Source organism: Mobula hypostoma, chromosome 21 (assembly GCF_963921235.1).
Source record: "Mobula hypostoma chromosome 21, sMobHyp1.1, whole genome shotgun sequence".
Taxonomy (NCBI): Eukaryota; Metazoa; Chordata; class Chondrichthyes; order Myliobatiformes; family Myliobatidae; genus Mobula; species Mobula hypostoma.
In genome coordinates, this window is record NC_086117.1 from 888,557 (window position 1) to 915,307 (window position 26,751).

Consider the following 26,751-nt stretch of genomic DNA (forward strand, 5'->3'; position numbering starts at 1 on the left):
CATGGGTCAGTATTCAGACTGCTGCTTTTCACATTGTTTGTCAATGATTTGGATGATGGAATTGATGGCTTTGTGGCAAAGTTCGCGGATGATATCAAGATAGATGGAGGGATAGGTAGTGCTGAGGAAGCAATGCGATTGCAGCAGGGCTTAGATAAATTGGAAGAATGGGCAGAAAAGTGGCAGATGGAATATAGTATTGGGAAATGTATGATTGTGCATTTTGGTAAAAGGAACAGTAGTGCAGACTATTATCTAAATGGGGAGAAGGTTCGAACATCAGAAGTGCAGAGGGACTTAGGAGTCCGTGTGCAAAACTCCCAGAAAGTTAATTTACAGGTTGAGTCTGTGGTAAAGAAGGCAAATGCAATGTTAGCATTTATTTCAAGAGGACTAGAATATAAAAGTAAGGATGCAATGTTGAGACTTTATTAAGCACTGGTGAGGCCTCACTTGAGAGTATTGTGAGCAGTTTTGGGCTCCTTATCTTAGAAAGGATGTGCTGAAACTGGAGAAGATTCAAAGGAGGTTCACAAAAATGATTCCAGGATCAAATAGTTTGCCATATGAAGAGCGTTTGACGGCTGTGGGATTGTGTTCACTGAAGTCCATGTAGACAGCATCCACTGCTTTTCGTTCATCAACTTTCCTGGTAACTTCCTCAAAAAACTCCAGAAGGTTGATTAGACATGACCTACCATGCACAAAGCCATGCTGATTATCCTTAATCAGTCCATTTCTATCCTGAAGTTCACAGTCCCCTGAAAGTGGCAACACAGTGGATTGGGTGGTAAAGAGACCTTTGTTAGGTGACACTTGGAGTGTAGTTACGGATGCAGGGGAATGCTGCCTGGATTAGAGAGCATTAGCTATGAGAGGTTGGGGAAATAATGTTTGTTTTCTCTGGAGTGTTGGAGGAGCCTGAGGAGCAACCAGATAAAAGTTCATAAAATTATGAGAGATATAGGTCAGGTACATAGTGAGAGTCTTTTTCCCCAGGGTGGAAATGTCAAGTACAAGAGGGTAAAATGCGAAGGAACCAGACAGTCCAGAAACAGATTCTTCAGCCCTACTCATTCCCACTGACTATGGTGGCCACCATTTGCACCATATCCCCAATGGAGGGATCAGTTGAAAGGCAGTGCAAAAAGAGATGTATTATCAACACTGAGCGGTGGATGCCAGGAATAGACGGCCGGGGGTGGGTCAGTAAGAGCAGATACAATAGCAACAAGGGCCTGTTCCTGTGGTATAGTGTTCCATGTCCTCACTCTCTGACTACTCTCATTCTCTTACTGACCACGTAATCTCCTTGATACAACAATCACCTATCCTCTAACTGAGATAAGCACAAAGAACTAACTGACTTCCCCTATTCCCATGTTTTGAAAACTTCAGTGCAACAATTTATAATGCAATGTAAAGAACGTGGACTGTGGCTGAATATTGTATCCTCCAATCTGCATTCCCTTCTGCTGAGGCTACACTGCAGCAGTTTACACAGAATGCTTCCTTGATTTCTGGTATTTTCTGTCCCTTTTACAAAGAAGTATGGGAACAAATGGGACAGATGGACATATTTTTAAATTAACAATTTCAGCATTTCTCATCTGGAGTTTAACAGCACTCTGGTACATGAACTTGGAGCACTTCAGCAAGAAATTTCTCTCAGAACGTTATTATGATGGATTCTTCCTGTCTCACACAGACCTGTGGATCGTATTTAATCCCCCTCCTAATTGTCTACCCTTCCTTTTTTTCTGTTACTACTTTGCTGATGGTGTTAACTTCTGCAGCATCCTTCAGTTCAGTGATTCTGCATTACTTAAACCTTTCTTCACTCTCTGCCTTTCCCAAAGTGAGACGCTTGCTGCAGCTGAACAGCTGGCCAACCTCTCCTACCAGAGGAGATTTTGTGGGAAGGAACGCAGTTAGGCTTTGAAATAGCCACTCTGTGTTCACTGAATATGACACTGTCTCTAATGTCTGATGGTACAAAAGACATCAGGTTCTGATAAATGTGGGCTGGATATAGAACGCTTGGCACGGAAGGAAGATGAAACCACTGAAGACAGCAGTCAGCTGCTGAGTAAATCCTCTTGAGAAGGGCAAATGCCCAACTTAATGATGGTTCTTCTACATTTGTTCACAATGAAGAAACACATTATTACAGGTTTTATGTGAATTTTATTACCATGATTTATCACCGAAAAGGAATAGTCTCTGATTTTCAGAGTAATTGAGGCCAAAATGGTTTGCTGTGTGTTGATCAGCCCCAGAAAAACCAGTGCTCCAGAACCACCAGCTCTAACAATCGACATTAGACAGGCATTGCCTTGGAGAACGTAGTACAGGATTCTACATCATGTCATCTCAGTGGTTACAGTGAGGGGTGGGGGCACTGTGGGAGCTGAACCATTCAAACTATAAACGACACTTCCATGTTTCAAAGCTTGGTCCCCACAAGGGGGTGAAGCCCTCCTGGTTGTGTGACTGTTGTTGGGGCTATCCCCAATGACTAACATGATATGTGGGATCAGCTGTAATATTGCAGTGGCCAGAAATGAAAAGGTGGAAGGATTGGAGTAGCTGGTTGACAATGGGCTTGGACTATATGTCTCAGGGTAGGGGTGGGCTAGAAGTGAACTATGTAACATTTCCAGTATTTACTCCAATCATAGCAATATTCTATCTTACAATGTCTCTGATTGAAAAAGCTGCCTTCAAAGTGAAGAACTAATCTTATGGATAAAAGTTCTAATATCACTGTGGATTTCAATAAGTTCTTCCAATAGCTTATTGTTTCTCTTTTGTTCCTTCATGATCTCACGCTGCAGGGTAAGTTGATTCTTGAGCCAATAGAAAGAGGTGTCTGAATTCTGAGATCTCTGCTTCCCTCCCCCCATCGCTGCCTGTTGCCTTGGCAGTGAAGAGGCCATCTCGTCAGTTCTCAGTGTCAAGGGTTTCCTGTTTTCTTCCCTTCTTTTTTCTGGCACTAACTTCTTTTTAATCTCTTTCTGGTTTAGATGTTGAAGTGAAGAGGGCTTTTCTGTGTTAGTGACAAAACATTTGATATTAAAAGGCATGAGAAACACTTTAGATCTTTAACCTAACAATATCAATATCACTAGTCTGTTATAATCTCTGCTCTGATTTGTTCTACAGATCTAGGGGTTTATATTACAAACAATCAGTGAAAATTTCATTCAAAATAAATGCAATCAAGGAATGAATTTCCTTATCTCACTAATTTTTGCAGTAAAGGAATCACTCTCGTATTGAAGTATGAGAGAAAATTCACTGGAGTCTAGAAGAATGAGGGGGGCTCTCATTGAAACCTATTGAATTTTGAAAGGCCTAGACAGAGAGGATGTGAAGAGATGTTTCCTGTAGTGGGGGTGTCTAGGACCAGAGGGCACAGTCTCAAAATAGAGGGACGTCCATTTAGAACAGAGGTGAGGAGGTATTTCTTTAGCCAGAGGGTAGTGAATCTGTGGACTTCATTGCCATAGTCAGCTGTGGAGGTTGTCATTGAGCTTATTTAAAACCAAGTTTGATAGGTTCTTGGTTAGTAAAAGGGTCAAAGGTTTGGGGAGTAGGCAAGAGAATAGGGTTGAGAGGGATAATAAATCAGCCATGATGGAATGGCAGACCAGAAATGATGGGCCAAATAGCCTAATTCTGCTCCAATGTCTTATGGCCTTCGCAGTGTATATCAGAGCTTGCGCGGATTCCTCAGCGGTGAGAAAGATAAAACATGGGTGACAAGTGAGGTGGAAAATCAAGTCAGCTGGAAGAAGGCAGCATACATGAGGTTTAGGAATCAAGGATCAGATGGGTCTATTGAGGAATATAGGGTAGCATAAAGGAGCTTAAGAAAGGGCTGAGAAGAGCAAGAAGGGGACATGAGAAGGCCTTGGAAAGTAGGGTAAAGGAAATCCCCAAGGCATTCTTCAATTATGTGAAGAACAAATGATGACAAGAGTGAAGGTAGGACCGATCAGAGATAAAGGTGGGAAGATGTGCCTGGAGGCTGTGGAAGTGAGTGAGGGCCTCAGTGAATACTTCTCTTCGGTATTCACCAATGAGAGGGAACTTGATGAAGGTGAGGACAATATGAGTGAGGTTGATGTTCTGGAGCATGTTAATATTAAGGGAGAGGAGGTGTCAGAGCTGTTAAAATACATTAGGAAGGATAACTCCCTGGGGCCTTACAGAATATTCCCCAGGCTGCTCCACAAGGCGAGGGAAGAGATTTCTGAACCTCTGGCTAGGATCTTCATGTCCTCGTTGTCCACAGGAATAGTAGCAAAGGATTGGAGGGGGGCGAATGTTGACCCCTTGTTCAAAAAAGGTAATAGGGATAGTCTGGGTAATTATAGACCAGTGAGACTTACGGCTGTTGTGGGAAAGCTGTTGGAAAAGATTCTTAGAGATAGGATCTATGGGCATTTAGAGAATCATGGTCTGATCAGGGACAGTCAGCATGGCTTTGTGAAGGGCAGATCGTGTCTAACAAGCCTGATAGAGTTCTTTGAGGAGGTGACCAGGCATATAGATGAGGGTAGTGCAGTGCATATGATCTACATGGATTTTAGTAAGACATTTGACAAGGTTCCACATGATAGGCTTATTCAGAAAGGCATGGGATCCAGGGAAGTTTGGCCAAATGGATTCAGAATTGGCTTGCCTGCAGAAAGCAGAGGGTCGTGGTGGAGGGAGTAAATTCGGGTTGGAGGGTTGTGACTAGTGGTGTCCCACAAGGATCGGTTCTGGGACCTCTGCTTTTTGTGGTTTTATTAACGACCTGGATGTGGGGGTAGAAGGGTGGGTTGGCAAGTTTGCAGACGACACAAAGGTTGGTGGTGTTGTAGATAGTGTAGAGGATTGTCGAAGATTGCAGAGAGACATTGATAGGATGCAGAGGTGGCAGATGGAGTTCAACCCGGAACAGTGTGAGGTGGTACACTTTGGAAGGACAAGCTCCAAGGCAGAGTACAAAGTAAATGGCAGGATACTTGGTAGTGTGGAGGAGCAGAGGGATCTCGGGGTACATGTCCACAGATCCCTGAAAGTTGCCTCACAGGTGGATAGGGTAGTTAAGAAAGCTTATGGGGTGTTAGCTTTCATAAGTCGAGGGATAGAGTTTAAGAGTCGCAATGTAATGATGCAGCTCTATAAAACTCTGGTTAGACCACACTTGGAGTACTGTGTCCATTTCTGGTCACCTCCCTATAGGAAGGATGTGGAACCATTGGAAAGGGGACAGAGGAGATTTACCAGGATGCTGCCTGGTTTAGAAAGTATGCATTATGATCAGAGATTAAGGGAGCTAGGGCTTTACTCTTTGGAGAGAAGGAGGATGAGAGGAGACATGATAGGGGTGTACAAGCTATTAAGAGGAATAGAGTGGATAGCCAGTGCCTCTTCCCCAGGGCACCTCTGCTCAATACAAGAGGACATGGCTTGAAGGTAAGGGGTGGGAAGTTCAAGGGGATATTAGAGGAAGGTTTTTTACTCAGAGAGTAGTTAGTGCGTGGAGTGCACTGCCTGAGTCAGTGGTGGAGGCAGATACACTAGTGAAGTTTAAGAGACTACTAGACAGGTATATGGAGGAATTTAAGGTGGGGGGGTTATATGGGAGGCACGGTTTAAGGGTCGACACAACACTGTGGGCCGAAGGGCCTGTACTGTGCTGTACTGTTCTATGTTCTACGTTCTATGTTCTCAAGACTCAAACGTGACCATGCTGATAAACCAGCACAAAATCAGCTTTGGTGACTGAACATTGATTAGTGATCTCCAATCTTCACAGCAAAAACTTGAGTCAACAAGAAACACCTTAGCCTTGCCCTGTAGTCTGGCTCCTCATCAGTGTGAATCAGGAGACCCAGGTCCCCAGGTCCCCCTGCACACTGGTGTTTATCTATAAAAACCGAAGCAGGACATCCTGTATTGTTCAGAGCTGCTTGTTCTGCACCCAGTGGGGGTGGGGGTAATTACTCTCCTCATCTATAGCTGTGTATTAGCTGGAGTAGGTACACTTCCTTCCCTGAAGGATATTAGTGAATTCACCAACTACTAAGTACTTTCGTGATCACCATTTTAATTCCCAATTTATATAATTCCCAGCTGCCTTACAGGTGTTTAACGTCCACAATGTTAGGACATGTGGACATCAAGAAAGCAGGCTTTTTCCAGAGGGTGGGTGAAACTAGAACGAGAGGTCATAAGTTAAAGGTGAAAGGAAAGGTGAAATGTTTAAGGGGAACATGAGAGGGAACTTCTTCACTCAGAGGGTCAGAGGTCCTGACGAAGGGTTCCGGCCCGAAACATCGACTCATCGTTTCCACGGATGCTGCCCGACCTGCTGAGTTCCTCCAGTGTGTTGTGAGTGTCATTCAGAGGGTGATGAGAGTGTGGACTGAGCTGCCGGTGGAAGTGGTGGATAGGGGCTTGATTTCAACACTGCGTAAGTACATGGTGGTCCAGGTGCAGGTCGATTGGACTAGGCAGATTAATAGTTCAGCATGGACTAGATGGGCTGAAGGGTCTGCTTCTGTGCTGTAGTGTTCAATGACTCTATCACTTTACACTGGTAGCTACTGTTTGGGATGACAAATATCAAATCGAACAATAAAACCAGTTAACACACAAAATGCTGAAGGAACTCAGCAGGTTGGACAGCATCTGTGCAAAAGAATAATCCGTCAACATTTCAGGCCAAGACCCTTCTTCAGGACTAAGAAAGGGGGAAGATGCCAGAATGAAAAGGTACGGGGAGGGGAAGAGGCTAGCTGGAAGGTGACAGGTGAAGCCAGGTGGGTGGGAAAGGTCAAGTTTGGAGAAGAAAAAATCTGATAGGAGAGCAGAGTGGACTACAGGATAAACAGAAGGAGGAAGGGACCCAGTGGGAAGTAATAGGCAGATGAAAAGGTCAGAGTGGGGGATAGAGGAAAGGGGGAGGGGGGAATTTGTTTACCAGAAGGAGAAATCGATATTCATGCCATCAGGTTGGAGGGTAGCCAAGTGGAATATAAGGTGTTGCTTCTCAACCCTGAGGGTAGCCTCATCTTTGCACAAGAGCAGGCCATGGACAGACATGTTGGAATGGGAATGGGACTCAGAATTAAAATGTCTGGCCATTGAGAAGTTTTGGTGGATGATGTGGAGGTGCTTTATAACTGGTTTCACCAATGCAGAGGAGACCACATCAGGAGCATCGGACATGATAGACGACCCCAGCAGATTCGCAGATGAAGTGTTGCCTCTCCTGGAAGGACTGTCTGGGGCCCTGAATGGAGCTGAGTGAGGAGGTGTAGGGGCAAGTGTAGTACTAGGCCTCTTGCAGGGATAAATGCCTGTAAGGAGATTATTGGGGGAAGAGATGAATGGACAAGGGAATCATGGACGGAGTGATCCCTACAGAAAGTGGGAGGGGGGCAGAGGTAAAGATATGTTTAGTGGTAGGATCCCTTTGGAGACGGCGGAAGTTGCGAAGGATAATGTGTTGGATGTAAAGGCTGAAAGGATGGTAGGTAAGGTCAAGAGGAACTTTATCAGTATTAAGGCAGTGGGAAGATGAGGCGAGTGTGGATGTACGAGAAATGGAGGAGATGCGTGTGACGGTAGCATCAACAGCAGAGAGAGAGAAACCCTGTCTTTAAAGAAGGAGCACATCTCTGATGTCGGGGAATGGAAAGCTGTGTCTGATGGAGGCAAAGAAACTGAAAAAAAGGAATTGCATTTTTACAGGAGACAGGGTGGGAAGAGGTATAGTCGAGATAACTGAAAATTAGCTTGTGGAGGTGGATTGATTGGATCTTTTGTCAAGAAAGAAGCAGAGAGCCTTGAGGCCTTCTTGATGGGGGTTAGAAGTGTTCAGGGTACAGAAGTATATAGTGACTACATAAAAAAAACAGCAAGTAGGCCCCACACTGACCGGCTGGTATGGTGACCCATTAACTGGCCAGTTTGCTGACCCACTGACCGGCTGGTAGGGTGACCCACTGATACCTGAGGTGCAGTAACTGAGAGCAGAGATTCTTGTTCCTTTTATTACAGCAAGGTAACAGGCCCTTCTGGCCCAATAAGTCTGTGCTGTCCAATTACATCCATGTGACCAATTAGATTAGATTAGATTAGATTATGAGGACACTCAGTTCTCGTTTACTGTCATTTAGAAATTAACCCACTAACCTGTACATTTTTAGATTGAGTGAGGAAACCTGAGTACCCAGAGGAAGCCTACGTGGTCACAGACAGCAGCTAGAACTGAACTTGGTCGCTGGATCTGAAATAGTGTTACTACCGTGCAGTCGCAGTAGAAGTAATGGAACATTTATCCTCAGAGGCACTCAGGATGTGTGAGCAGAGGGTGGTAGACACCTTGTGAGGAACAAGTCACTTTGTCAGGTATTTTCTCACAGAGCTTTAATTAGTATGAAAATCTCCGAGCACACTTACTGATTTCGGGCTCTGATCCGAAGTATGGCATTGGTGTCGAGTGGCTGTGACTCGCTGAAGGTTTGTGGCTCATCTGGCCCTCTCCCTCCTCCTCACTTTTCTGTGAGAGTTTCCTTCAGAAGAGAATCAGAGTGATGCCTGAGATGAGTCACACTGTGCTTTGGGATTTGACACATATAAAAATCAGCTCAGAGACTAAAGGGCAGAGGTCAGAACCAGTGATAGGCACTGGAGATTAGAGGTGGGGACTGGAGGTCAGAGGGCAGTGACAGAGACCTTCTCCTATTTAGTTTAAATCTCCAGCTGCTTTTTGACATCATTACTAAAGAAGATGGGTCCTTTCTTTGCCTTAGTCAGTGTCCCCTCAGTCTCCTCTCTTCCAAACAAATTGAGCTTATCCAATTTTTCCTTGTAACTTGGCAACATCTTTGTAAATCTCCCCTCCATCATATCCCATGATAATACACATTCCTGGTAAGATGGCGGCCAGAACAGTTCACAGTATCCCAACCTGTCAGGCATCACATACAACTTGTAGGTTACCTCTCTGTTCATGAGGTAAAGATCGATTAACTTGCTCTGGTCCTTTTCTCTGGGCATACACTTCAAGGTCTCGAGGCTCCTCTACACCTCTCTATATCATCCCACCTACTATCCACTCCTATGGTGTGTTGCACTTTGCCCAATGCATAACACTCCATTTCTCTGCTTTCAGATCCATTGATCATTTTTTGCCTGGAATAGCCGGACAGCTGCAGTCCATGTGCCTCCTCAATGTCAACCATCATATCAAATCTAGGATCATTCCCCTTGGGGCTGGGGGGGGGGGGAAATCAAAAACCAGAAGGCATAAAGTAATTGGTACGTGGATTAGAGGAGAAATGAGGAAACATTTTTTCGTATGGTATAGGTTGCCCAGCACATCTTTGTCCAGTTCCCCACTTGCATTATAATGGATGCATAGACAATCAAAAATAAACAGGATATCAGTGTTTCTTTGCACTATCTACTGGTTTCTGAGGTAACTCTAAGGGCTTACTGACCTCCTGAGGGAATGCCGGTGAATAAGGTGCCTTCGAGGTCTGGGTGGTGGTGAATTCCTTTTGGAATCTCCTTGGGGCTTCTGTAAAGTCTGCTGCAGGCGCTCCCTGAGTTGTGAAACCTCTACTTGCAATGCTTGAATCAGCTCACTGCAGGCACAGGGTTAGAAGCCAAGGGTTACAGAATGCAAGCAAAGTATCAACACTTTCCTAAGTAATTACAGTCCAGAAATTAGCTTGGAGAAATTGATGCTTGTTAGAACACAGTTATTTAGGGACTATTTCAGTGCTTTTGATTTAAAAACACAAGATTTTCTGAATGAGCTCCTTATTGTCCATGCATGGGATGTGAGCTGCACCAACAGATTATCCCCAACAAAAGTGGTGAACATCTTGTTGAATCTCTGCTGGGCTTGACGTGCTCACACACTCCCACCCTCCCACCTGACTGCAGGGCGGGCAGTCCAACACTCAATCTCATAGGATGGTTAAGAAGGCGTACGGTGCATTGGCCTTCATGGGTCAGGGAATTAAGTTAAAGAGTCGCCAACTCAATAAGACCCTTGTTAGATCACATTGTGTTCATCTCTGGTTGCTTCATTATAGGAAGGATGTGGAAGCTTTAGAGAGGGTGCAGAGGAAAGTTATCAGGATGCTGCCTGGATTAGATTATAAGGATAGGTTGAGTGAGCTAGGGCTTTTCTCTTTGGAGCGGAGGAGGATGAGACGTGACTTGATAGAGGTGTACATGATGATAAGAGGCATAGATTGAGCGGACAGCCAGCGAGCTTTTCCCAGGGTGGAAATAGCTAATAAGAGAGGACATCATTGTAAGCTGACTGGAGGAAAGTATAGGAGGGATGTCAGAGGTAGGTTTTTCACATGGAGAGTGGTGGGTACATGGAACGCACAGGCAGAGGCAGATACATTCAGGACATTTAAGAGATCCTTCAGTAGGCACATGGATGATAGGAAAATGCAGGGCTCTGTAGGAGGGAAGGGTTAGATTGATCTTAGAGTAGGTTAAAAGGTCAATGCAACATTGTGGGCCAGAGGTCCTATACTATGATAGAATGTTCCATGCTCAGGCTGACACCTGCTCATTCTATCAAGATCAGATTTTTAATGATCTCCTGACTGTCATTTATTCAGTCCCACAGATGTGTGGCTTGTATATCAAGAAGTCAAGACTGTTATTGTTACTCACTCTCTTGCTGATCGAATGTTCAAAAGGCTGGGACTGTACTGAACTTTAGGATGGGAGGTTAAAGGTGATGAGATCAGAGACGAACGTTGACACCTCTGCCCAGCACAGGGGCCGAGACCATCAGCTTCCAACTCCATGTGACCTGAGATAAACCAATAACAAATCATAGCCTCTAATTCCAGATATCTGATCACAAAAACAACCCAAAAACATAACTCTCTCTTTCCTCTTGACAAGGTTTGGATCTGGTTTGCCAAACTGGCCTGGATCCCAAGTCTTAACCTTTTCAACTAGCTTTCCATATAGGACTTCATTGAAAGCATCACTAAAATACATCTACTGAGCTGCCTTCACCTATACACTTTGCTAATTCTTCAAAGATTTTAATCAAATTGGACAGACAAGGTATGCCCTTGGTGAAGCCATTAGCTGTCTCTGATTAGTCTCTGCCTTTTTAGTGATCATTAATCTGTGCTCTCAGATTTTTTTTCCTCTACCTTCACTATCACAGTATCAGCCTCATGGGTTTTCCTTGAAGTCCTTTTGGGAAAATGGACACCAGGTCTGCTAATGTCTGATGCCTCACACGTCCAGCCAGAGCCCCAGTAATGTTCTCCCTTAACCACCATGGCAGCCTGGAACACATCCCTTCCAGCCCCAGAGATGGACCCACCTTTCAGCCTACTAATCAAATCAAATCAAGTTTAATCATCATTCAACCATACATGGATGCGGCCGAATGAGACAGCGTTCGTCTGGGGCTAATAAACAAAAACAGACACATTCAAAACAGCGAGGGGGGGGGAAGTCACGTAATCTTATGCCCTCCCTCCTACACCAACTCCTTAGCCACATATTAAACTGTGTAATTTTCTTGGTTCTGACCTCAGTAGCACATGGTATGAGTAGCATTCCTGAGATCACACCCTGGAGGTCCTGCCCTTTAACTTAGCACCTAACTCCCTGAACTTCCTATGCAGAACCTCATCACTCAAAGGTAAAGATGGAATATGAAAGTAAGCCAGCCAGTAAGATTAAAGAGGATACCAAAATTTTTTTCAGATACATAAAGTGTAAAAGAGAGGTGAGAGTGGATATTGATCTGCTGGAAAACAATGTTGGAGAGGTGGTAATGGGGAACAATGAAATGGCAGAGGAACTGAATAAGTATTTTGCTTCAGTCTTCATGGTGGAAGACACTAGCAGTATGATGGAAGTTCCAGATGCCAAGGCTCATGAAATGTGTGACGTTACCATAACTAGAGAGACGGTTCTTGGGAAATCGTAAGGTAAGGAAGGTAGATAAGTCACCTAGACCAGATGGTACACACCCCAGGGTTCTGAAAAAGGTGGCTGAAGAGATTGTGGAGGTATTAGTAATAACCTTTCAAGATCACTAGATTCTGGAATGGTTCTGGAAGGCTGGAAAATTGCAAATGTCACTCTACTCTTCAAGAAGGGAGAGAGGCAGAAGAAAGGAAACTATAGGCCAGTTAGTCTGACCTCAGTGGTTGGGAAGATGTTGGAGTCGATTATTAAGGATGAGGTCTCCGGATACTTGGAGACACATGATAAAATAGGCATAGGCAGCATAGTTTCTTCAACAGAAATTCTTGCCTGACTAATCTGTTGGAATTCTTTGAAGAAATAACAAGCTGTATAGACAATGTTGTGTACTTGGATTTTCAGAAGGCCTTTGACAAGTTGCCAGACATGAGGCTGCTTATCAAGGCTATGAGCCCATGGTATTACAGCAAAGATTCTAGCATGGATAAAGCAGTGGCTGATTGGCAGGAGGCAAAGAGTGGGAATAAAGGGAGCCTTTTCTGGCTGACTGCAAGTGACTAGTGGTGTTCCACAGAGATCTATGTTGGGACCAATTCTTTTTAATGTTACATTTCAATGATTTGGATGATGGAATTGATAGCTTTGTTGCAAAGTTTGCAGATGATATGAAGATAGGTGGAGGGGCAGGTAGTTTTGTGGAAGTAGAAACACTACAGATGGATTTAGCCAGATTGGAGAATAGGCAAAGGAGTGGCAGATGGAAGACAGTGTTGGAAAGTTTATGGTCATGCACTTTGGTAGAAGAAGTGAAAGTGTTGACTATTTTTCTAAATGGAGAGAAAAAACTGAGGAGCAAAGGTAATTGGGAGACCTTGTGCATGATTCCCTAAAGGTTAATTTGCAGGTTGAGTCTGGTGTAGAAAGCAAATACAATGTTAGAATTCATGTCAAGAGGACTAGAATATAAAAGCAAGGATGGGCCTATATTTGCTGGAATTCAGAAGAATGAGGGGTGACCTCATTGAAACCTATCAAATTGTGAAAGGCCTTGACAGAGTGGATGTGGAGAGGATGTTTCCTATGGTAGGAGACTCTAAGACCAGAGGACACAGCCTCAGGATCGAGTGGAGTCCTTTTGGAATGGAGATGAGGAGAAATTTCTTGAGCCAGAGAGTGGTGAATCTGTGGAATTCTTTGCCACAGGCATCTGTGGAGGCTAAGTCTTTATGCATATTTAAGACAGAGTTTGATGGATTCTTGATTGGTCAGAGCATGAAGGAATATGGGGAGACGACAAGAAACTGGGGCTGAGAGGAAAATTTGGTCAGTTATGCTGAAATGGCAGAGCAGAATCGATGGGCTAAATGGCCTAATTCTGTTTGTATAGCTTATGGTCCTATGGTCTTCCCTCACTTTATTCTCCAACTACAAAACCTGCTTCGCCTGTGAAAAGCAGCAAAAAATGTTCAGTTATGGACCTCACCTACACCTTCTGGCTCCATGAAGTTAATGCTGCTTTGCCTCACTTCTATAGACTCTGTGTCCATCTCCTAAGTAAACACAGATGCAAAAAATTTATTTATTTACGATCTCCCCCATCTCTTTTGGCTCCACACATGGATTACCATTCTGATCTTCCCGAGGACTAACTTTGTCCCTTGCAATCCTTTTTCTCAGCATATCTGTAAAATCCCTTAGGATTCTCCTTCACCTTGTCTGCTCGGGCAACCCCATGCCTTCTTTTAGCCCTCCTGATTTCATGCTTCCTTTTCTCTCTTATCTAGTCCTCAATATCCCTTGACATCCCAGACACCTTGTACATGTCATCCCTGGCCTTTATTCCTGACTGAAACATGTTGGCCTTAAACCCTTGTTATTCCTCCTGTGTCTACTTCTCACTCTACAGATGTGGACTTACCTGTGGATATCTGCCCTCCAGTCTACCTTTGCCTGGTCCTGTTTCTCACTTTACAGGTGTGGAGTTACCTGTGGATATCTGCCCTCTACTCTACCTTAGTATGATCCTGTTTCTCACTTTATAGGCGTGGAGTTGCCTGTGAATAGCTGCCCTCTACTCTACCTTAGTATGATCCTGTTTCTCACTTTACAGGTGTGGAGTTACCTGTGAATATCTGCCCTCTAATCTACCTTAGTATGATCCTGTTTCTCACTTTACAGGTGTGGAGTTGCCTGTGAATAGCTGCCCTCTACTCTACCTTAGTATGATCCTGTTTCTCACTTTACAGGTGTGGAGTTGCCTGTGAATAGCTGCCCTCTACTCTACCTTTGTCTGGTCCTGTTTCTCACTCTACAGGGGTGGACTTACCTATGAATAGCTGTCTTCGAGTCTACCTTTGCCTGGTCCTGTTTCTCACTCTTCAGGTGTGGACTTACCTGTGAGTAGCTGCCCTCCAGTCTACCTGGCCCCCCTGACATCAGTGAATTTGACCTCCCTCAGTTAAAGATCATTATTATGGTCCAACCCTCTCCTCATCAATATACAAAGTTACTGTTACTATTTCCAAGGTGATCTTCACAGACACACACTCCCACTCTACTGAGACCAGTCCCATAATGAAGTCCAATAATTGTCATTTATATCAACGATCTGGATGATAATGTGGTTAAATGGATCAGCAAATTTGCAGATGACACCAAGATTGAGAGTAAAGTGAACAGCAGGGAAGGCTATCATGGCTTGCAGCGGGATCTGGACCAGCTGGAAAAATGGTCTGAAAATTGGCAGATGGAATTGAATGCGGCAAATGCAAGCGCTGCACTTCGGTAGGACCAACCAGGGTGGGTCTTACACAGTGAGTGGTGAGGAGTGTGCTACAACAAAGTGATCTGGGAAAACAGGTCCATAATTCTTTGAAAGTGGCGTCAAAGGTTGATAAGGTCATAAAGAAAATTCTTGGCACATTGGCCTTCATAAATTAAAGTATTAAGTACGAGAAATGGGTTATTAGGTTGAAGCTGCATAAGACATTGGTGAGGTCTAATTTTGAGTATTGGATACAGTTTTGGTCATCTATCTACAGGAAAGGTATAAATGAGTACAGAGAAAATTTACAAGGACATTGCCAGATCTGGAAGGCCAGAGTTATATGGAAAGATTGAATAGGTTATGACTTAATTCCTTGGAATGTAGAAGATTGAGAGGAGATTTGATATATACAAAGTTATGAGGGGTATAGGCAGAGTAAACGCAAGCAGGCTTTTTGCACTGAGGTTGGAAGGGACTACAACTGGAGGTCATGGGTTAAGGGTGAAAGGTGAAAAGTTTAAGGGGAACATGAGGGGAAACATCTTCTTCTAGAGGATCGTGAGAGTGTGAAACTGCTGCCAAGTTGGCTATGTGAGCTTGATTTCAACATTTAAAGAAGCTTGGATAGGTATGTGGTTGGTAGGGGTAAGGTCCTGGTGCTGGTTGATGAGTGTAGACAGTTTACTTGGCTCAGCATGAACTAGATGGGCCGAGGGGCCTGTTTATGTGCTATACTCCTCTATGACTCTAATTCATTAAGATCTATCTGCAAATGGCATCAGAGAGCCTGCTTCCCCTGCCAACTATGTTTAAGCCACCTCACAAGAATGCCGGTCCCCTTCTGGTTAAGTACAAAATGTGAGACTTCTTTTTGGTTTGGTTTGATTTGGTCGGCACATGATCCCCCACTCTTTCCCAATGTCAGTTTCCAGTACCACGGACCCCTTCCATCAAATCAAAGAAACATTTCACTTACTGATGAAGGTGTCCTGCTCGAACTCACTGATTGTGCTGCCAGCGCAGAGCTGTGGAGAGCTGGTTTGGGAATGACCTCCTTGGACAATATTTCCCCATCCCTGTCGGTTCTGGCTGATGGTGAAGTGGTGGTTCATGCCTCTCTGAGGAGCCTCCTGAGAGCTGAGGGCTTGCTTAGGTCGTGCCACTCCTCCTGGGGGAGATTTCAGTAATGTTTCTCTCTGGCTTGGAGATCTGTGGTGGGAAAAAGTAAATACTGGAACTCACTTGTTCAGAGATGTAGTAAGTCACTCTGCTTATCTAACTAAACCTAATGTCAATGACTCTCCATTGTCTCAAGTGATGTGATTCTCTGCACTGACAGCAGTATTAGCACATGCTGTTCAGAGGTACAGTCTGCCTACAGCCCTGAGTATGAAGAGTTCAGATACTTAGGGGAACCGTGGGAGGCCCTTCCCTCCCTCTCTCTCTACCACATATCAATATGGCCATCTCGCAGTGTTGTCTGTCCTCCTGGCCAGGGGTCTACACTCCATCTTCAGCTGCTCATTGCTCAAACAGCTCTTTTAAGTACATAATAATGAGACTTAATTGTCTGAAAATTTAAAACATTAAACTTGGAGCCCATCTCCAATCTCTGTTTCCAAAGTGCCTTTGTGCACTCTCTCTGACTGTGGCCCAATGGGCTGCCGATGAGTCTGATTGAACTTTCTTTGCCAGAATATCAAACACAAGAAATTCTGCAGATGATGGAAATCCAGTGCAACACACACAAAATGCAAACATTTCTCATGCAGGTCTGGTGCGAATCCTGATGAAAGATCTCAGCCCAAAATGTTGACTGTCTATTCCCCTCCATAGATACTGCCTGACCTACTGAGTTCCTCCAGCAAGTTGTGCATGTTTGTCAAAAGGTTTTACCCTTTGCCTTTTTGGTAAATTCTATTAATTGACTCAAATTTGGCTTAAGCCAATGTGCTGGGAACATTATGCCAATAGCAAGAACCTTGCAGTGGTTAGAATGGATGATGTAACAGACACCAGAGACCTCAGAGGTTGAAACCTGGAGCAACATGCACAAAATTCTGGAGAAACTCAGAGGTCAGACAGCATCTGTGGAAGAAATGGACCAAGCGAAGAGTCTCAGCCCAAAACACCATCTGCCCATTTTCCAGCCCTACTTGTTGAGATTTTTCAGCTTTCATCTGTGCTGTTTGAATCTCTAATGGTCTGGCATCCACACATGAAACAAAGCCTTTTGCGTGTGTACAATATTTTATGAGTACCTGCTGAGAGGGTGATGACGTTCAGGAGAACGGATGGCTGGTGTGATCCGGCTGACTTCTGAGCCCACAAACCCGCTGTCTGTCTCTGGAGAAATAATGCGTTCCTGAAAAATAAAAAGAGGTTTGCAAAACTGCTTACCGAGGGACTGAGGAGATTTGATCATAGGTCGGCCCTGTTCTCACTGAGTGGTTGGACAGGCTGGAGGAGTGGACATGAACCGTTCCCAAGAAAACACTGGACTGCCCTTGATCCCCTATGAGAGAGATTACCCACTTACTGAGAGGTTGCTGGACCAGGCTGACCTTACTGAGGGAGGTCAGAAAAATACAATAACCCTAATGTTCTTCCACTGTTCCAACAAAGTTAATGAATAGAGCTGACATAAGTGTGCACACAAACACGTGTTTAGCATGCATGTAACCAAAAATATGTATTACACATATATACTTACATATATGTGTGTACAGTGTCACACCCGTTTACTTGCAAATACATTAAAGGCCCACACACACACACACACACACCATGCATTCATACACACCTTTGCATGTGTGTGGTCTAAGTAATGTTCAATAAACAAAAACTTCTGATTCCCTATATCAGAAATTAAGGTAGAAATTGCTGGACCTAGTTGTCAAACAGCATTAACAGGGGAAGATGGGATAACAGTTTCGTTCAAAGATCCTTTCATCTGAATGGAATTTTAAAATTACCTGAAATACTAACTGGGGCTCTGTCTCCAGATGCTGGCTGAACTGGTGAGCTTCCAGCATTTTCTTTGTTTATTTCCAGTCTTGGAGGAATTTGGAGAGGCCCCTTTGCTTGTGAGAGGCACAATTGGAGCCTCATTTCTCAGCTCAATACATTTTGAAATCTGTGACTAATTTCTAAAATAAACTCTCACTCATCAGTTTCCAATCTGCATTTTTGTCAATGGAATTAACATTTTATTCTGCAATGTTATTGCTTTACCTTGTCCTAGCTCAATGCATTGTGTAATGATCTGATCTGTACGAACAGTGTGCAAGACCAGCTTTTCACTGTATCTCAGTACATCTGACAATATATAAACCAATACCAATTCAAAACTGGGTCATCTGCGCATTTCTTCACCACAAGGAGTACATCACCTTTACATTCCAGAGCGTCATAAAGCCGCTTAAATTAATTCCATGGGACTAAAATCTCATTGAGATTTCACTCTGAGATATTAATGTGCTCTACAATGTCCTCAGCTCTTGATCTGCCGGAATAAAGACAGGTCACTGGGAATGAACAGCAACATCTGAGAGAGATGAGGAAAGGGGCTGCAGCTTGCCTGCACATCTGGCACCATCTGGTGGATGTTAGTGTAATGACAGTTGGTGTCCAAAGTCCAGGACAAGATTAATGCTAATATTTATTATTTACAGCAGGAACAGGCTCTTCTGGCCCTTTGAGCTGTGCCGTCCAGCAACCCACAGCTTTAACACTAGCCTAATCATGGGATAATTTACAATGAGCTTTAACCTACTAACCAGTATGTCTTTGGACTGTGGGAGGAAACCAAATCACCTGGAGTCAACCTGTGCACATGGGAAGGAACGTATAAACTTGCTTACAGAGAACAATGGAATTGAACTCCAAATGTCGACGTGCTGAGCTGTAGTATCATTGCACTAACTGCTATAGTACCATGAGGTCCTTAAATATGTTCAATAGAAGGAAATGGCCAGCTATTGGTTCCACTGAGGAGGGCTCCAAAACTCAAATACCTTTGAACAGCCTAGGGCTACACCCTTTCCTGACAGTGTCATGGAAACTGTCCAATTGGTGGGTTTCTGTACCCTGCTATAACACACAGGACTGGTAACATTTTTGCTTTGTGATTTATATTTCTGTGTCCCTAGCATTTAACTTTCAACAATTGGGAAGCTTTTTAAATAAATTTGATTAGTAAGTTAATGTCAGGAAAATGGCTTTGAGGCATCACTGATATATAACTTACAGTGCCAATGAGTCACGGGATACAAATTTAGGATACATTGTTAAATTAGTTCTCCTGGCTACAATAGCTCAGGAGGGTGCAGCGTCAACAGAAGAACAGAGAACAAAGTGACAGAGAATAAAACAAATTATACAGTGGATATATTCCTCCCTCTGTATTTCCCTTTTAACTGAATCCTTGACATTCTCACTGGGATATGACAGCCAGAGCTGTTTGGTAATGAAATATCCTTATGAATGACAATCAACACTGGCGCACCTCAAGGATGTGTGCTTAGCCCACTACTCTACTCTCTCTACATCCAGCGTGGCCAGGCACAGTTCCAACACCATCTATAAATTTGTTGATGACACAATTGTTTGCAGAATCTCAATTGGTGATGAGGAGATGTAAAGAAGTGAGATATAGTGCCAATAAAAAGAAATCACTCCCCTTGGAAGTTTTCATGTTTTATTGTTTTACAACATTGAATGACAACGAATTTCATTTGGCTCTTTATGACACTGATCAATAGAAAAAGACTTTTTTGTGTCAAAGTGAAAACACATCTCTACAAAGAGATCTAAATTATCTACAAGTATAAAACAAAATAATTGATTGCATAAGTATTCACCCCTTTAATATGACACACTAAATCATCACCGGTGCGGCCAGTAGTCACATAATTAGTTCAATGGAGATCACCTGTGTTCAGTCACAGTGTTTCAATTGATTGTAGAAAAATACACTTGTATCTGGAAGGTCCAACTGCTGGCGAGTCAATATCCTAGCAAAAATTACACTATGAAGACAAAAGAACACTCCAAGCAATTGTGAAAAGCACAAGTCAAGAGATGGATACAAAAAAATTTTCAAGTCACTGAATATCGCTTGGAGTACAGTTAATTCAATCATCAAGAAATGGAAAGAATATGGCACAGCTGTAAATCTGCCCAGAGCAGACCATCCTGATTATTATCCAAATGGAGTCAAGTTAGGAAAAGGGGAAGCACAACGAGATCTAGGTGTTCTTGTACACCAGTCACTGAAAGCAACCATGCAAGTACAGCAGGCAGTGAAGAAAGCTAATGGCATGCTGGCCTTCATAACAAGGGGAATTGAGTATAGGGGCAAAGAGGTCCTTCTGCAGCTGTACAGGGCCCTGGTGAGACCACACCTGAAGTATTGTGTGCAGTTTTGGTCTCCAAATTTGAGGAAGGACATTCTTGCTATGGAGGGCGTGCAGCATAGGTTCACAAGGTTAATTCCCGGGATGGCGGGACTGTCATATGTTGAAAGATTGGAGTGACTGGGCTTGTATACTCTGGAATTTAGAAGGCTGAGAGGGGATCTTATTGAAACATATAAGATTTTTAAGGGATTGGACATGCTGGAGGCAGGAAGCACGTTCCTGCTGATGGGTGAGTCCAGAACCAGAGGCCACAGTTTAAGAATAAGGGGTAGACCATTTAGAATGGAGTTGAGGAAAAACTTTTTCACCCAGAGAGTGGTGGATATATGGAATGCTCTGCCCCAGAAGGCTGTGGAGGCCAAGTCTCTGGATGCTTTCAAGAAAGAGATGGATAGAGCTCTTAAAGATAGCGGAATCAAAGGTTATGGGGATAAGGCAGGAACTGGATACTGATTGTGGATGATCAGCCATGATCACAGTGAATGGCGGTGCTGGCTCGAAGGGCCGAATGCCCTACTCCTGCACCTATTGTCTATTAGCCTCAAAAACTGAGTAACCTTGCAGGAAGGGGACTGGAGGAGTTACAAGCCTCAGTGGCTGAGATGGGACAGACTGCGCATATAACAACTCTTGCATAGGTGCTTTACCAGTCGCAGCTTCATGGGAGAGTGGCAGAGAGAAGCAACTGTTGAAAAAAACGCACGTGAAATCTCGGCTAGAATTTGCCAGGAGGCATCTGTCAGACTTCTGATCTATATCTCTTCCCATCCTGTTACTTGCAAAAATGTCATCCCTTTCTCTCAATTCCTCCGTCTCTGCTGCATCTAATCTCAGGATGAGGCTTTTCATTTCAGAACTAAGGAATTCTTCAAAGAAAGCTTCCCTTCCTCCACCATCAAAACTACCCTCAACTGTACCTCTTCCATTTCATGCATGTCTGCCCTCACCCCATCCTCCTGCCACCCCAGTAGAGATAGGGATCCACTTGTCCTCACCTACCAATCCATCAGCCTCTGTGGCCAGCACATAATTCTCTGTAACTTCTGCCATCTCCAATGGGATCCCACCACCAAGTATACGTTTCCTTCCCCACCCCCCTCAACTTTCTGCTTTCTACAGGGATCACTCCCTACATGACTCCCTTGTAATTTGTCCCTCCCCACTGATCTCCCTTCTGGCACTGATCCTTGCAAGCGAGACAGGTGTTACACCTCCTCCCTCACTACCATTCAGGGCCCTAAACGGACTTTCCATATGAGGTGACACTGAGTCTGTTGGGGTCATCTACTGTATCTGGTGCTCCCAGTCTGGCCTCCAGTATATCGGTGAGACCTGATGTAGATTGGGAGACCGCTTCATATGCTCCATCTGCCAGAAAAAGCAGGATCTCCCTATGGCCACCCATTTTAATTCCACTTCCAATTCCCATACCAACATGTCAATGCCTAGCTTCCTCTGCTTACACGATGAGGCCACACTCAGGTTGGAGGAGCAACACCTTGAATTCCACCTGGGTAGCCTCCAACTTGATGGCATGAGCACTTTCTTACCTGCCCATCACCTCCTTCCGGTGCTCCTACCCCTTTTCTTTCTTCCATGGCCTTCTGTCCTCTTCTTATCAGATTCCCCCTTCGCCAGCCCTTGTATCTCTCTTTCACCAATGAATTTCCCAGCTCTTTACTTCATCCCTCCCCCACTCCTGGTTTCACCTCTCACCTTGTGGTTCTTCCTCCCCTCCCCCCACCTTCTAACTTTGACTCCCCATCTTTTCTCCTCAGTCCTAATGAAGGTCTTGGCCCAGAACGTCAACAGTACTCCTTTCTATAGATACTGCCTGGCCTGCTGAGTTCCTCCAGCATTTAGTGTGTGTTGCTTGGATTTCCAGCATCCGCATATTTTCTCTTGTTTGTGTGAAACCTATCCACACAGACTCAGGCCGTAATTGCTGTCAAAGGTGGATCTACTAAATACTGACTTCAAGAGGGTGAGTAAAAATGCAATCAATTATCTGTGTTTAATAATTGTGATAAATCTAGACCAATTTGTAGAAAGTTGTTTTCACTGTGACAAAAAAAAGTCTTTTCTGTTAATCTGTGTCAAAAAAGCCAAATTAAACCCACTGTGATTCAACGTTGTAAACTTGAAAACTTCCAAGGGGGGTGAAGACTTTTTATAGGCACTGAAGATCAGATGGTTGAGTGGGGTCGCAACAACATCAGCGTGACTAAGGAATTACACAGAACATCGGTGTGAGAATGGAATTACACTGACCGTCAGTATGAGAATGGAATTACACCGACCGTCGGCGTGAGAATGGAATTACACCAACCGTCAGCGTGACAGTGGAATTATACCGACCGTCGGCGTGACAGTGGAATTACACCGACCGTCGGCGTGACAGTGGAATTACACCGACCGTCGGCGTGACAGTGGAATTACACCGACCGTCGGCGTGACAGTGGAATTACACCGACCGTCAGCGTGAGAATGGAATTACACCGACCGTCAGCGTGACTAAGGAATTACACCGACCATCAGCGTGAGAATGGAATTACACCGACCATCAGCGTGACAATGGAATTACACCGACCTTCAGCGTGACAATGGAATTACACTGACTATCAGGAGGGGTAATTTACACACCAGTCCTCATTGAGGAATCAGCAGTAGGAAGGGTGAATTGTTTCAAGTTCCTGGGTCTAACATGTTCATGAAATTATAAAGAAGGTGCACCAATGTGTTTCATTTGGATTTTGAGGAGATTTGGTATGTTATCAAAGACTCTAGCAAATTTCTGCATATGTACCTTTGGAGAGTATTCTGACTGGTTGTATCACTGTCTGGTACAGAGGTACAAATGCGCAAGGTTGGAAAAAGCTGCAGTGAATTACAAAGTTAGCCAGCTTCATGATGGGCACCAATTTCCCCACCATCAAGGTCATCTTCAAAAGGCAGCATCCATCGTTAAGGATCCTCATCTTCTAGGACATTCCCTCGCTCTTTGCTACCATTGAGGAGGAGGTACACTCAACTTTTTAGGAACAGCTTCTTCTCCTCTGCCATCAGTTTCTGAACCGTCCAAGAGCCCATGAACACTACCTCACTGGTTTGCTCTCTTATTGCACTATTTATTTAAATGTTAACATATTTCTTATTGTAATTTTTATGCCTTGCTGCCAGAAAACAAATTTCACCTCATATGTCAGTGATAATAAATCTGATTCAGATTCTGATGCGTAGCAGACATTGCGTATACCAGACGATGTACATACTGAATTGTGTATATAGTGAGTCGTTTATATAATGGGGAGGGAGGGAGGGGAGGGAACATCGACTCAGACCATGAGAGGCCTGCGTCGGGCGTTTTCATGCCTTACAAGGCGCAGATTGGAAGTCTGTGTGGGGCGCCACTCCTCGCACAGACTAGAGCAATGTGTGATTGAGTGCCTCGCTCAAAGGCACAAACACGCTGCCACAGCTGAGGCTCGAACTAGCGACCTTCAGATCACTAGACGAACGCCTTAACCACTCAGCCACGTGTATATAATGGACAGTGTATATAGTGTGTGGTGGATATAACATACGGTGTATATAGTGAATGGTTTATATCATGGACAGTGTATATAGTGTGTGGTGGATATACCATACTGTGTATATAGTGGACGGGGTATATAGTGGTACCTGGTGTATGTGGGATAGAATTTAAAAAAACTTTCTTGCCATCATAATTCCTGAGGGTGAGCTATCAATAGACAAAGTGCTATCTAGGAAATAGTCATAATGTTGACCCTTCCAGCTGCGGTATGACAATTACATTGTAGTGCTGAGGAAGCTGTATAAATTTTCCTCAATCATGTGACTGACCTTCATAGGTGAGAGTGGACGAGAGCACCTTATAGAACAGAAACTAACCCTCAGCACTACAAAATGAACATGAAGTGAGCACTAGATATTCTAGGACCCTGCTCTGGATCCAGGCTGAGGAAAGGAATTCCTTTGGTCTGTTAAGTGCAAGGGTATTCTGTCCTTTCAGTGTCTCATCCCTTCTCTGGGTACTGAGGAACCTCTGCATCCACTAGCAGTGTAGGCTGTTCTACTGCACGGTAACCTGCTTTAACCTTCTGCTTGGAAACAAGGAAGCAGCAGGCTTGACCACCCAGTGGGGGAAGTAGATGTGAAAGATGAAGCATAGAGCAAATGCAAACTGAGGAACTAAAGGTCAAGGGGCTCTCAGGACTGGTGACCTCTCATTTATATTGGTTCCACCCTGCTGGACTCTCACACGATGGGGAGCCCTAATGAGAGTTCTTTACTTTGACATGATGCATACTTCCCATGCCTTCAGCACAGCTTCCTGGAACCACTTTAACCCTTTGGAGTGGTTACTTTTGGAAAGAAAATAACATTGAATCTGCATGTCAACCCTGAACCAAATTCTTCTCAGACATTAACCATTCTACTGTGTAGTTACCTCTGGTGGGACTGCAGCCACTTGGAAAAGTGTTTTGCAAGACTCAAGTTCTGGAGAGACAATTCCATCCACACGAGTGTCACTCTTGCCAGGTGAAGGAGCCGTCCCTTCAGTCAAGTATGCTTCTGTCAGGTCTGCAGACATGGTGCGTGATTGGAAGGATTGGACGCTGGGGGGCATCTGGCCTCTATCTAGAACAGACTGTTGTGATTCCTTATAACCACTGCAGAACATTTTTTGCATTTCCATTGGTTGCCTCCTTTTTAAAGCGAAGAAAACATCATTAACCTCCAGAAAATTTGGGAAAATTTCATGCAACTCTGTGCGTTATCAATGGGTCTTTCAACAATAATTTTATATAACATTCCATAAATTGACTGCTAGGTAAGTAGTAAGCTATAAAAACAGCTTTTTCACACTCCACTACTCACGGCTCAGGGGTCTTCCTGCTATCTACATCCATATCACTGTAAGAAGCTCTCATCCTTTCCTCCTTCATCTGATTCACTCTCTCCACTTCCTGGCCAAATGCTTTTGGGGGTGGGGGTGGGGATTCAGGGACTTGTCCCGCCTTTTTGAAATCCAGTGACAGAGGCAGATCCTTGAAACTTCCACATCTGGCAACAACAAATCAAATCAGATGTTTAGCTTACTAAAAGAGGAAGTGATTATAAACTGTCACAAAACCAAAAGCTCCGAAACTTGGAGAATCGCGAGGATAAGAGATTTGTGAATGTGATGTCTCCCCCATTTTATAGCTATTGCCTCCAATTGCCTGGAGTTTTGATGCCTGCTCCCTGTAGCGCAGAATACTGAATCCTGTGCAAGTCACACTGTAGTCTGTAATGGAAAAATTACTTCACTTTTCTGCTTCAGTTCAAAAAGACCACAAAGAATCGAAGATTTAAAAATTATTATTTATAAGTGAAGATTATTGAAAAAGGAAAATTGTAAAAAGTCAGAATATTACATATCACCAGAGTCAATCAGCGACTCAGCACATCCATTTGAGAAGATTGTAGTGTCAAAGTGCAGGAAAATATTGTCCTTCAGTTGTGACACCTTGCTAAAAACATCAGATCAGTGGTGTGCTGTGGGAAATGTGAAATGCAGACACCATAGGGTTAGTGTCCTGAAGCATTACCTGTTTGACCCCAGACTGGGCACCTGCTCCATCACAAACACTGCCTGCTTCCACCTCTGCAACATCACTCACCTCAGCTCCTGCCTTTGTTGACTCAGGTATGCCTGGGAAGCTTCTCCCTCACTCTTTCAATGTCCGCTACACCTGTGCTCTCTCCTCCGCATTGGGGGAATAAAAACTACAGCTATGAGGATCCCTGCAGCACTTAGTGACCCTGTAATCTCTGTCTCAGAGGCCATAAGGCCATAAGACATTAAAACAAAATTAGGCTATTTAGCTATAACACCATAAGATATCGAGAATTAGGCCATTTGGCCCATTAAGTCTGCTCCGCCATTCAATCACGGCTGATCCATTATTCCCCTCCTCAGCCCCACTCCCCGGCCCCCTCCCCATAATCCTTAATGCCATGTCCAATAAAGAACCCATCAAGCTCAAATACACCCAACAACCTGGCCTCCGCAGCTGCCCATGGTAATAATTCCACAAATTCACCACCCTCTGGCTAAAGAAATTTCTCTGCATCTCTGTTTTAAATGGATGCTTCTCTATCCTGAGGCAGTGCCCTCTTGTCCTAGGCTCCCCCACCATGGGAAACATTGTTTCTATATCTACTCCATCTAGGCCTTTCAACATTCAAAAGGTTTCAATGAGATTCCCCCTCATCCTTCTAAATTCCAGCGAGTACAGACCCAGAGCCATCAAATGTTCCTCGTATGATAACCCTTTCATTCCCGGAATCATTCTTATGAATCTCCTCTGAACCCTCTCCAATGTCAACACATCTTTTCTCAGATGAAGAGTCCTGAACTGTTCACGATACTCAAGCTGAGGCTTCACCAGTGCCTTATAAAGCCTCAGCATTACAACCCTGCTCTTGTATCCTCGACCTCTTGAAATGAATGCTAACATTGCACTTGCCTTCCTCACCGCCAACTCTACCTGTAAG

The 26,751-nt window shown here is 44.1% G+C and overlaps 1 protein-coding gene across 8 annotated transcripts in view; it reads right to left on the reverse strand.

The window, feature by feature from the left end:
* The window catches only part of LOC134359725 (microtubule organization protein AKNA-like), a 136,934-nt gene that overhangs the window by 35,599 nt on the left and 74,584 nt on the right, over positions 1–26,751 (reverse strand). For 7 of the 8 annotated variants that reach the window (XM_063073248.1, XM_063073251.1, XM_063073250.1 and 4 more), the window contains 7 exons: positions 25,090–25,275; positions 24,659–24,917; positions 17,029–17,132; positions 15,744–15,976; positions 10,714–10,855; positions 9,510–9,656; positions 8,467–8,579 (listed from right to left, as the gene is read on the reverse strand). In XM_063073248.1, the coding sequence (XP_062929318.1) occupies positions 8,467–8,579; positions 9,510–9,656; positions 10,714–10,855; positions 15,744–15,976; positions 17,029–17,132; positions 24,659–24,917; positions 25,090–25,275 (1,184 nt within the window). Of the gene's footprint in view, positions 1–2,176; positions 3,050–8,466; positions 8,580–9,509; positions 9,657–10,713; positions 10,856–15,743; positions 15,977–17,028; positions 17,133–24,658; positions 24,918–25,089; positions 25,276–26,751 lie in introns of those variants that run through there. The other variant, XM_063073254.1, reaches the window with a different exon arrangement.